Here is a 12,355-nt window from a genome sequence, read left to right as displayed (position 1 = left end):
AGAGTGATTGCCCAACTCCTCGTGAGAGGAGCACTGGTGGGAAAGGTTACAGGTGAATCTGGGTGAGCAGCCCCCCGCCTCGCTCCCACCACACTTCGGCAGTGATACCAGCCCCCTCCCGCAGCGGGCAGGCCTCTGGCTCGGAGTTGAGGAAGCTGGAGTTCACCCAATACACTGAAGGCAGAGCCAGGATCAGCCGGGGATGCCCTAAACTCCCAGCCCGATGCTCCCCCTTCGCCAGAGGTCTAAGCCCACCAGTCTTTTAACAGAACAGCCCCACCCTTACATTTCTCCTAGAATGAAGTTCTGCTGGGGGCAGCAAACAAGGTTTAAACACCACAGCAGCCTTGGGCTACACTGCCTGGGTTCTAACAAATGGCTCTTGACACTCTTCTGCCAGGCTCCCTCTTAAAGAAGGCTTTTGTTTCCTGCGGATATCCTTGGTTAATTATTTTTAAATAAATAATTATGTAGCCTGTGGTAGGGGAGAAGCCTCCCCGTGACCCATATTTGATCGTCAGAGGACTGGCCCTCTTCCTTCGGCCAAATTAAATAGGCTAAAACCAGAGTCTGTTTGACTTGAGGCTGAATCGATGATGGGGACAGGCTGGGAGGTGAACACACAGCTGACTCCCAGCGTTATCACCACTCTCTCGAGAGCAGAGCATCTTGGGGAGGTAAATAGCTGGCCAGGGAGTCAGAGAAAGCAGGAGAAAACAGGGTGAAGTCCAGTCCCTCCAAAAGGAAAGAATGAGAGGGGCAGGGGCCAGGCCTGCCTCCCAGGTTGCCTCCAGAGCAAAACATCAGGGCTTCTACAGGGTAGGCTCCTTTGGGAGCCCTTCTCCGGGGACAGGTCATTCCATTCGGTACTTAGAATCTGCCCTAAGTTGTCTAGAATTCTAGAGTCTTAGGGCAAGTGCCTTGGGGTCCACCTCCATACCAGCTCCCTCCCCACCTATAGTTACCATTTATTTAGCATTATGCTAGGAGACTTATAGATACTTTCTCCTATCGCCAAATAGACCTGTTAAGGAAGCATTTCCTCCATTGTATGAGAGGACGCTACAGCACAGAGAAGATATTTTCTCAAGATCACACATCTCCAAAGAGCGAAGTCAAGATTCGAGCCTGAGTTTGTCAAGCTCTCAAGCCCACAGTCTTCTCCCTGTCCCTCCTTGTCAGAAAATGTTTCCGATTACTGATAGGAAACCTGCCTCCCCTATTTATCACTGGATCTGCTCTGGCTCCTGAGCTCACGAGGCGCGCACGTCTTTCTTCTCCTCCATAACAATACTGTGAGCTGTTGGATGCATCCTGCCAGGAGCCCAGGGGCAAATGTGAGTGGAGGAAAAAAGCACCTGATGTGATCCAGTGGGACGGAGTAGACAGGGGTAAATAGGAGACCTCAGGGCCACAGGTAGCTGTGGAGGATTACGGGCAGGACTGGGCAGGGGGTGCCGGTTTGGAGGCAGGGAAGCCTTTCTTCCTTTTAACTCCACGGCGCCTGTTGCCCCCAAAATGTGGTACCCTAGACCAATAACTACCAAATTCCAGTGCGGTCCCACTGCCACTGCCACCCCCACCGGCAGCCCCATGCGTCAAAGGGTGGGGACAACCAGCAATAGAAGAAGCCCATAAAGCACGCATCAAGCCACTCAGAGTCAAGCAGGTTGCTCTTGAAGGTTAGAAGCCTGCCTTAGCATTTGTTTGTTTTCTTCCCAGCCCTCTGAGGCTCTAGGTCATATCAGCCTTGGGTAACGTCCTTCGGGCCATGCCAGGAAAACTGGCTTGGGGCTCCTCTTGGCAAGCTGCGTCTTAGCGATTTGGAGGCTACTTAGTGATTTGGAGGCTCCTGGGGGGACTTTGCAGCCTCCTCGGGAGGGTGGGGCTCCAGGGGGAGCAGGAAGCAGGGCAGGGGGAGACAGACCAGCAGAATCCGTATCCTTAATACAGTGAGAGTTAATGTGGTTGGAAAGCTGGTAAATGGAGAATTGTAGGCAGACAGTTGGCCCACCTCTCCAAACGATTGCATGCCCAGAGCATTCGTCTCCCTCCCCTGCAGGTAGACACAGGGTCCCTCAAACCTTTTTGTTGAATCCAAAGAGAAAAACAAGAACAAGGGTCTTCGTCAGCTTTGAGCTTAGAGATGTCCCAGCGACCCCCAGCTTTGTCTTTGGCAGTCTCATGGGCCCATCCAGCAGGACTTTGACCCTGCAAACTGGGCAACTGGTTCTTTGCCCCCCTCCACTCCCCGCCCTCCCCTTCAGCTTCCTTCTGCCCTTTCCCCCCCGAGCGCAGACCTCTGTTTTGGTTCCTGAGCAAGAGGGAGGGTCAGAGCAGTGAGGCTGTAAACATGCTTGGTTCTCCCCTCCCTTGCAGACCAAACTGCAGTGGTTTACTAAAGGCATCCACGTCCTGCCAGTATGTGCTGCCTGCCCCACGTCCTGGCAGACGCGCCTCCCCCTGGGCCCTGGAAGTCAGCCAGATGGGACCCCATCAGAGGAATGTGAGTTCCAGAGCCAACGACTCCCAGCTGCAGCCCCACCCCTGTCCTGCTCCGCCTGCGTCCTCCCTCCCCCCGCCGCCCCAGGGCCTCTCAGGCTCAGCCCAAAGCGTGGTGCGCAGGGACGGATGCCTTTCGCTATAGCTCTTACAGGGGTCCCTGGGTGAGTGCCTCTTTGTAGAAAGGGTCTACTCATACTTTGCAGCCCCGCATTGCCAAGAGATATCAGGGAAACATTTCTAGAAGGCATTTCGAAGAGTAAAAGAAATACCCTCGCCAGGAAGAGAAGGCCAGTCTCAGCACCTAAAGCCTGGAAGAACTATGCTAAAGCAACAACAAGGGGAATCCTCTTGTTCGTTGGAGTTCCTTCCTTCCTTCCTTCCTTCCTTCCTTCCTTCCTTCCTTCCTTCCTTCCTTCCTTCCTTCCTTCCTTCCTTCCTTCCTTCCTTCCTTCCTTCTTTCCTCTGACATAATATATTGAGTGGTTACCAAGTGCCAAGACACTTACCGCCATGAACAAAACAAAACAGACAAAAATGCCCTGCCCTCATGGAGCTTACGTTCTGGAATTTGAAGTCGAGCCCACCACCACCTTTACCCTGGGCCAGTGTTTCTTGTGGGCAGACGGGAGGAGAAGGCAACAACTTGACATTCTTGGCGGCCACCCTTGCAAACGAGGGGAGCCGACTCAGTGTTCCAAGGCCCTGGGGGCACTCACGGCTGCTGTTGGGTCTGTCTTGTTTTGCAGGCGTCCGCTACAGCCAGCCGGGGAACAGTGAGGTCACTTCCGCCTCAACAATCAGCCACCATGGCAACAGCGCCATGGTGACCAGCCAGTCTGTTTTACAGCAAGTCTCTCCAGCCAGTCTGGACCCTGGCCACAATCTCCTCTCACCTGATGGTAAAATGGTGAGTACACCTGGGCCATTGTAGCTCTGGAGCTGATAAGATAAGAGGCAAAACAAACACAACTTCTCACAAGGCCTGCCTCAAACAATGAGCCATTGTAGCCCCGGTCGGGGAAAATGGGGGCTGTCCAGAGTTGGAACGGAAAGGTAGGACCAGTGACCCAGCCTTTGGCGGGTGGAAGAAGTGTTCGGTTTGAACCTGGCCAATAAATCTGACAGAGTTCTGCTCTCGTTTTATTGATTGAATGCCTCATAAAGGAGCAAGCCGGGTGGGACACTGTTTGTTTTGGGGCCGCCAATGACATTTGTGTTGATAAAATGTTCATTCATACCCCCCCACCCCCCCCCCACCACCAAGGCCTCCAAAGCCAGTCTTTCACCTCAGAGAGGACTTCACTTTGAAACAAACCCCCCTCTTTCTCTTCACCACCCCCTGGTGCTGCCAGCAAGGAGAGAAACTAAGTCAGGATTTAGGGGTAGTAGGGGGTGGAGAGAGGCTTCTTGAGCTGGGACATCTGATGGCACGTCAGGGAAGAGCACCGCACAAAAGGGCAGGTGGGGCGGGGCGATGCTTGCCCCACGAGTGAGAGACACCGACTTTGAAGTTCCAGGGACCAGGGTTCAAATCCCAGCTCCAGTACTTAATAGCTGTGTAGCCTTGGGCGGGTTACTGAACTACTCTAGGTCTCCTTCTCTCAACTATAAAATGCGGGTAATAACAATATGGTTGTTGGGGGAACAAATGTGCTGACAAGGGAAAGACTCAGCACAGCATCAGATAGTCAAGAAATGGTCGTGGTGTTGTGATGTGAATGTCCATGTTCCTCTCTTTAAGTGACGTTTTCTGTGGTCATACCCACAGCCCACACCCAGATGTAAGTTTAGCACACTTGGTGAGGAATAGACTGTTTGAATTTTCAAGGCTCTAATTCTCTAGCCACACAAGGGCAGGGGAGCACCACGGGTGAGAGAGACAGGCATTACAACACCAGTAAGGGTAGGAAATGGAAAACTCGATTCTTTGGGTCATGCTCTGGGTTTCAGTGGGGGAGGAGCTGCAGGTTCCTGGCTTGCACGCTCAAGGTGGAGCTGCACACATTCCCTCAAGGTGTCTGACCCAGAGGCAGGTGGGGGCCCGAGCAGGGGACGGGGACAGGGAGCAGATGCCATTTCAGACCTTGACGTGTGCCCGCTGTGTAGGCAACACAGGAATGGTGAGTCACAGGTGATTGAGTCCCCAGCTCCCTGGAGGAAAAAACAGCATGCAGTTTCCAAGGGGAGGGCTAGCCTGGGTTCGTGGTCTGTGCAGACTGCTAACAGAGGTAGCGGTCTGTGCAAAGGAAAATGAAAAGGCGCTCCTGGGGGAGGCATTTGGTCGCCCCCTTGCCCTCCCCTCATCCCGTAAGCTGCTTCTTCATGAAGAACAGTTTGTGCGGCTACCTTGTAAGAGGCATAGGCAAGTCTTGATGAGTCACTTTGAGACCCAAACTGGTTAGGGGTGAGGATCACTCATGCTGCTCTGGAGAAGGGGGTCTCATGGAAGAGGTCTTGACTTAGTCCATGAAACCCTCCAAGTCTCCACTCCTCTCGCCTGAAGGTCCTTGGGGTTTGGACCCTCCTGCTCTTTCTCCCAAGAGGCAAGTGGCCTCACCCCAAGCCACAGCTGCTCCAAAGGCAGTCTGCAGACACACTTTTTGCTTCCTGTTCTGCTCAACAGTCCCCTCATGGGCAGTATATTATTGGATTGATGATTGACCAAGAGAGCACACCTCAACGTTAGCAAACACCTGGAAGCTTGTTTGCAGGGACCGGCTTTTTACTAGTCTCCAACACCCTGGCTCATATGTTAAGTCACTATTACTGGATGCCCACATGCAAGAATCTGTTTTCTGTTAATATATAACAGGTCCATCACAGATTGTGGTCTGCCAAGGCAAGAGTGGAATATGGTTAAAAATAACGCAGGCAAGAAAGCTCGTGTGTCCATGTCTTGGGCTCTGTTGTTTATCAGCAATAGGATCGTTGTTGCTTAACTTCAGCTTCCTCATCTATAAAATGGGGGAGAATAATGCCTGCGTCGTGGCGTTGGTATGAGGATGACTTGTAGCGCTGCGGTTCTTTGGGTAAGCCCTGGGCAAGGAGTGATGTGTTCAGTAGGATGTGAATTGAAACTCTTCCCCCAGGGATTAGTTTTGGAAATATCGCTGATCCATGTGAGCTTTGCTTTGCACTGTCCCCTCCCGTACCTGAGTGCATAAACAAAAAGCGGGCCAGATTTAGGGTTACACATACTGGGGGGCACCTGGGGGGCTCAGTTGGTTGAGTGTCCGATTCTTGGTTTTGGCTCAAGTCATGATCTTGGGGTTGTGGGATCGAGCCCCGCGTCGGGCTCTGTGCTCAGCGCAGAGTCTCCTTACCCCTCTCCCTCCGCTTTTTCCACTCCGCTCATGCTCGCTCGCTCTCAAGTAAATAAATAAAATCTTTAAAAAAAAAAAAAATACATACTGGGGCTCCTGGCTGGCTCAGTTGGTAGAACATGTGGCTCTTAATCTCAGGGTCATGAGTTCAAGCCCCACATTGGGCATATAGAGTTTACTTAATAAAAAATAATAATAACAATAAAAATTAAAAAGCACATACTGGATACTCTCACGGTATCAAAGCAGTACGGCCTAACAGGGAAGAGCTCAGGCCTTAGAGGCAGATGGCCTGTTTTCAACACCAACACTACCTCTTGAGCACACTTCTTAACTTCTCTCAACTTCCGTCTCCATGTCCACAATGTGGAGATAGTAACACCAACCTGGTAGGCTGTAGGCGTTGAAGCACTTAGCATAAGAGAAAGTACTGCAAATGGCGCCATTCACGGAATACAAACACAGTGAATTACCATGTAAGAATCATGACTGGTGTCCTTGGCAGCCCCTGGCTTCCTTCAGTCCTGGAGGCAAGTAGAAAATACTGGTTGCGTTTTAGAGTGGAAGGAATTTGACCAAGGTTACCCAAAAATAGCAGGTGGAAGGGATTTGAACTCCAACAAAACTGAGTGTGAATTCTGGCTTCCTCACTCACTAATCAAGTGACATAGGACTGGTCTGTCCACTCTCGGGAGGATCAGTGTCTTAATTGGTAACATAGGGGCAGTGGTGAGAACGCCCTCCCCACTTGTGTCAGTATCTACTGAGGACAGTCAGTGGAAGCACTTGACAAACTCTAAAGCCGTGTACATTGAAGTTGCTTTTATGGTTGGCATCTGCATTTCTCTTTCACCATGAAAATCAAACACTGAAACGGCAGAGATTGCCGTCACTTCATTGACTTTCGCCAAAGGGACTACATTACCCAAAGGAAGTCTGAAGGCAGGTTACTGATTTCTTTTCTTTCTTTTTTCTTTTCTTTTTTTAATGACTCTGACATTTTGAAAAACAAGTCCAACAAACAGGCTGGTTCTCTCTTGTTTGATGTGGTCAGAATTCCTTCTTGGTCACGTGACACACCCCCCAACTGATTTCTTGATGCCCATTTTAAAAACACAAACAAACCTGTTTGGTTTTTTTCTTTCTTTCTTTTTCGAATTAACCTTGGAAGCTATGGGGTTGACCGGAAGGTCAGGGCAGGAGATAGTGTCTTACCTGGGTGCTGGCGTGAGTCCTGTCATTTGACAAGCTCTAGAAGAAGGGCACCTGGCCTACTCAGACATAATGTATGTATCCTGATCCTAAAGTACCTCTGAGTGGTCCTGATACCATCAAGAATGTCTGGAGTAGTTCAGAATGACAGGAGACATCTCTCTTCCTTCTTCCTCCCCCACCTCTCTCTCTCTCTCTCTCTCTCTCTCTCTCTCTCTCTTTCTTTCTAAGATTTTATTTTTAAGTAAACTCTATACCCAATGTGGGGCTTGAACTTACAACCCTGAAATCAAGAGTCACATGCTCCACCGACTGAGCCAGCCAGGCGCCCCGAGACATCCTTTCTTTTTTTTTTTTTTTAAGTTGATAACATTTTTTTTATTTTTTATTTTTTTTAAGATTTTATTTATTTATTTGAGAGAGAGAGAATGAGAGATAGAGAGCACGAGACGGAAGAGGGTCAGAGGGAGAAGCAGACCCCTGCTGAGCAGGGAGCCCGATGTGGGACTCGATCCCGGGACTCCAGGATCATGACCTGAGCCGAAGGCAGTCGCTTAACCAACTGAGCCACCCAGGCACCCCCGAGACATCCTTTCTTAATAATAATTTTAGAAATTATTTTAACACTATAAATAGTAAACTACTTTGTTATCAAGAAGAGCATGCGCGTGTGTGCACGTGCACGCGCATGCACACGTGTGTGTATGTGTAAAACTGATAGCTCCTTATAATTAATGGGAACCATTGGAAGCATTTCTGAAGACATCAGAATCAAAGCAAGCACATCTGTGACAGCTGTTGTTTAATACTGTCTTGAAAGTTCTAAGCAATGCAGTGAGACATATACGCATATTAGTACTAGCAAGGAAGAGACCCTATCAGCATGTGTGCTTGTGATGCCATTATACACTTGAAAAAGTGGGGCGCCTGGGTGGCTCAGTTGGTTAAGCGACTGCCTTCGGCTCAGGTCATGATCCTGGAGTCCCGGGATCGAGTCCCACATCGGGCTCCCTGCTCAGCGGGGAGACTGCTTCTCCCTCTGACCCTCTTCCCTCTCGTGCTCTCTGTCTCTCTCTCTCTCTCTCAAATAAATAAATAAAATCTTTAAAAAAAAAAAAAAGAAAAAGTGAAGAAAATCAATAAGGAAAAGACACTATTAGGAATAAATAAAAGGATTTAATTCCCCCAATGAAAGGATGCAAAGTGGCCCTGTGTGTAGTAAACTCATTAAAATCAGTAGCTTTCTCTTACTCATCTGTCAATAAAATATAATGGTGCAAGTTTCCTCATCTGTAAAATGGGTTGCTGAGGTGATCAAATGACAGTGCAGAGAGACATGCTCATAAAAGACAAGCCTTGGGGTCCAGGGCTTATCATTTAGTAGCTTTGTCATTATGATATCAGCTCCTTGACCAAAACAATAAACATTTTTAATGGATAGTGGAGATTGGGAAAAGGTAGAGAAGCCCAATGATGGCGGATCTCCCCCCCAACCCTTAGTAATAATTGCAGGGGTGGGGAAAGGTCCTCTATAAAAGGTAAGAATTTGACTTCCAGAGTCAGGCAGACCTGGGTTTAAATACCAGATATACCACTTGCTGGGTTATTGGATCTTAGGCAATACACATATCTACTCTGAGCCTCGGTTTTTCCATCAGTGAAACGGTGATGGATCTAGCTGATACCATATCTACCTGATACAGATCTACCATGAAGTGTCTGCCTCACGGAACCACAGTGAGGTTTGTTGGCTAACGTATGAGTGGTACTTAGTGGGGCCTGTATCAGTGAGAGCGTTCCTGCCCTTCTGCCTAGTCCCTAATCTGCTCTCACTCGGGCAGACTTCAGTTGTTATTTTCAGTAGTCACATGTCTTTAGCACCAGGAAGAGAGAAGGCATGGAGCAGAACAGAGGATACTTCCGAACTGAGCAAGTGACAGTCCCACAATTCCCAGGAGCAGAAGAATCCCTAAGGCAGGCAGGTAACTCAAAGATGGTCAACAGATGGAAGCACCATAAGGGAAGGGCTTTTTGTATATTTTGCGTCTCAATCTTCAGCACCTAGAACTATGCCTGCGCCTCAGTGGATGCTTCATAATTACTGTTGAGCGAATGAATGAATGAATGCTGGATGAATGAATGAATGAGTAGATGGAGGGATGAGTGAATTGGCTGTGCAGAGGAATTGCTGAACCATGTCATTTTGGACACTGCTCTTTGCAGTCCTGGTTGCACTCATGTTGCTCTTGTTTTTTTTCTCTCCAGCAGATCTCCGTCTCCGGAGGTGGTTTGCCCCCTGTCAGCACCTTGACGAATATCCACAGCCTGTCCCACCATAATCCCCAGCAATCTCAAAACCTCATCATGACGCCCCTCTCCGGAGTCATGGCCATTGCACAAAGTAAGCTCCGTTCTTGGTCACAAAACCTAGGGGGGCAGGGAGAAGAAGGGTGGGCAGGAAGTCAACCTGATTTTAAGAAAGGTTTATAGAAGGCCCCCTTCAAACTCACCCGCCACTTGTAGATTTGATTCCACTTATCTCTCTCCTCAACAATATTTGGACTGTTTAGCCTAAAGAAAGAGAAAACAATGGAGTCACGTTGAATCTTGGTCACGGCTCGCCAGCCATGCATCCTGGGGCAAATCATTAACCTTAGTGAGGTTCAGTTTCCTCATCTATAAAATGGGTTGCTGAGGTGATCAAATGACAGTGCAGAGAGACATGCTTGTAAACCTATAAAGCGTGAGTTATGTGTAATATCATAGCTTACACTTTGTCTCGTGTTCATTTCTACCCCTAAGGATGTGGTAGACGTTCCAGGAAGTTGTGCTGATGTTTCTTTGTGTTGGCCAAGATGGAGCCGTGATGGGCTTCCTTCTAAACAGGGAATTTGGTGTTGTCATAGGACACCTCTTTGGCCAGTGGTGAAAGTACAGTGAGAACTCCCGAGGGGAACTGTTGTAGCATCTCTGAGTCTTTGAGGAGAAACATGCCTGAAGACGGGGGATGGACCCCGTCCTTCCAGCTCTAGGAGGCTCTTGTTCCACGGTGAGCCTGTAGCCCCTCACAGATGGGCCAGTTCAGGCCACGGGAAGGCTGACGGGGGCCGCATCTGTGGAGGCCGCTCTCAGAATTCTAATGTTTTGTTTTGTTTTTTAAAGATTTTATTTATTTATTTGAGAGAGAGAGAGAGAGAGAGCACATCAGAGGGGATAGGGTCAGAGGGAGAAGCAGACTCCCTGCCGAGCAGGGAGCCCGATGCGGGACTCGATCCCAGGACTCCAGGATCATGACCTGAGCCGAAGGCAGTCGCTCAACCAACTGAGCCACCCAGGCGCCCTCAGAATTCTAATGTTGATGAGTATTCGGTGTGTTTTCAGCTTCCTCATGACCTCAGGCCAAGTCATCACTGTGTGACACTGGGAAGACTTCCCGAGAAGGCTCCGGAGAGTTCTGAGGATGGCACGTTGCTCCTCTTTCTCTCCACCTAATAGCGCCCCCTTGTCCTCGTGGCCTCACTGTATCGTGTGCCCACACTGACCACCTCTTTATTTTGTTCCTGCCTTTTCCTCTTTCTCTCTTCCCTCCAAGTCAGCTCTAGCCAAGGTAGCAACTCAGATCACTTCTGAAGAGAATGGCTTATGCGCTCTTGGAGGGCAAAACAGGGCTAGACCCATGAGAGCACACAGCTTTACTGAGCATATCTTCAGCTGCTCGGCAGTTGATGTACTCTGCAGCTGTTTTGTTTTTTGCATAGAGAAACAGGACTAGAGAAGCTTTTAGAGGACTCACGAAATAAAAAATTGTTTCAAACTTTTACTGCCTTTTCACAGGAATATGGTAGCCATACTAAAGCTATGTCACCTCTTTATTTCCACAGCCAAAAAGATACACAAACCATCCCATTTAACCTTCTTTCTTCCCACATCAAGCTTTGGCGGACACACACACACAATTCTTATATTTTCTTAGGCACTCTCTCAACTAAAATTTTCCCGGAAGCTATTCCATATTTTTCTCAATTTTGTTCCTCCCGATTTCTTCCTTCCATACTTCTCCACCTTCTTGCTATATCCTTAATCTCCTACTGCAGGTGGGCAGCACCAGAGTGTACATTGCCCTTGGAAGGGTGTTCACGGTGCACGTGCATGTGTGTGCTTGGAGTGGGGTGGGGAGAGCATGAGGAATGGTGAGGATCACCAGAAAACTTGGCCAAGACGCACGGTCCTAGCCGGTGGAGTGGCAGGCTGAAGAGTTGCTTGCAGGCATCCTCCTGTGTGGCCAGCGCCTGTCCCGTTGAGTCTGAGGGTCCTGCCTCGGGCAGAATGTGATAACAAAGCCCTTGGCACTGCCAAGCCCTCATTCTCTATTCATCCACTGGATGGACAGCATGCTTCTCGGGCAGGAGCCAGTGCCCAGAAAACAGGTGAAAAGGCCAAGAGTCACACTCCGTGGGAGCTAGAATGACATCAGTGGCTCTCGATCCTGGAATTGAGGCACAGCAGGATCACAGACTGTGTTGAAAATAAGATTCCTGGGCCTCACCTCTGAAGGTTCTGACTCATTAAGTCTTGGGTGAGGCGGAGGAATGTATATTTCTTAAAGAGCTCCCCCAGATGATTCTAAAGCCCAGGCAGGTTTCAGGACTGTGCCCTCAAATGTCATCCACTCTCAGCAAGGTAATTTGCTCTTCTGGGCAGGGATTTCCCAAAAGAGCAGCAGTAATAGGCTCCTGGGAAAACAGCTAGTCCATGGGGCCTCCCAGGAGACCCCGGTGGAAGGTGGGAGAGGGAAATGGGATATCAGGGTATCAGGTGAGACTCGGGCTTGGGGAGCTGAGCCCCTGGGGAAGGGGAGATAGTGCTGGTCTGAATGGCATCAGAGGACCCGGCCCCCAGTCCCCCTCCCCAGAAGAGCCAGGAGGGGGCTTACTCTCCCTTCACTTCTGCTCAGGGTTCTCGCCTTTTGGGTTTCTGATAACCATATCGGCTAAAGCCCTGAGTAAGCAACAGCTGAGGTCTTCGTGCTATCTGCACGGAGGACTTCCCACAAACCCGCTTCTGGAACCTTCCCCATTTCAGGAAAGGCTCTCTAGGTGTCCCTTCCACGCTTGCCTGAAAGAGACCTTTTTCTGGGTTTCTTCTTCATTCCATCCTGCCCCCCGTTTCACAGAAAGCAGGGTCAAAGGAACATTGGCAGTCCAGGAAAGAGGTCAGGGTGCCTCGCCCCTGGTCCTCCCGTCGCCACTCCCACCCTGGCTTGGCTGTCTCCCCCAGATTCCTGCCCAGGGAGCACATGGAGCTGGTGGGGGGCG

The 12,355-nt window shown here is 49.8% G+C and overlaps 1 protein-coding gene across 3 annotated transcripts in view; it reads left to right on the top strand.

Moving 5' to 3' along the window:
* HNF1B (HNF1 homeobox B) overlaps window positions 1-12,355 on the top strand; it is a 51,501-nt gene that overhangs the window by 27,204 nt on the left and 11,942 nt on the right. For 2 of the 3 annotated variants that reach the window (XM_028109318.2, XM_028109316.2), the window contains exons 5-6: window positions 3,252-3,412; window positions 9,309-9,441. In XM_028109318.2, the coding sequence (XP_027965119.1) occupies window positions 3,252-3,412; window positions 9,309-9,441 (294 nt within the window). Of the gene's footprint in view, window positions 1-3,251; window positions 3,413-9,305; window positions 9,442-12,355 lie in introns of all 3 variants that reach the window. The other variant, XM_028109315.2, reaches the window with a different exon arrangement.

Source organism: Eumetopias jubatus, unplaced genomic scaffold, assembly GCF_037043125.1.
Source record: "Eumetopias jubatus isolate StellerSeaLion01/CBP00866 unplaced genomic scaffold, mEumJub1_p1.0 scaffold_10, whole genome shotgun sequence".
Taxonomy (NCBI): Eukaryota; Metazoa; Chordata; class Mammalia; order Carnivora; family Otariidae; genus Eumetopias; species Eumetopias jubatus.
This window is presented reverse-complemented; position numbering and strand designations above follow the sequence as displayed.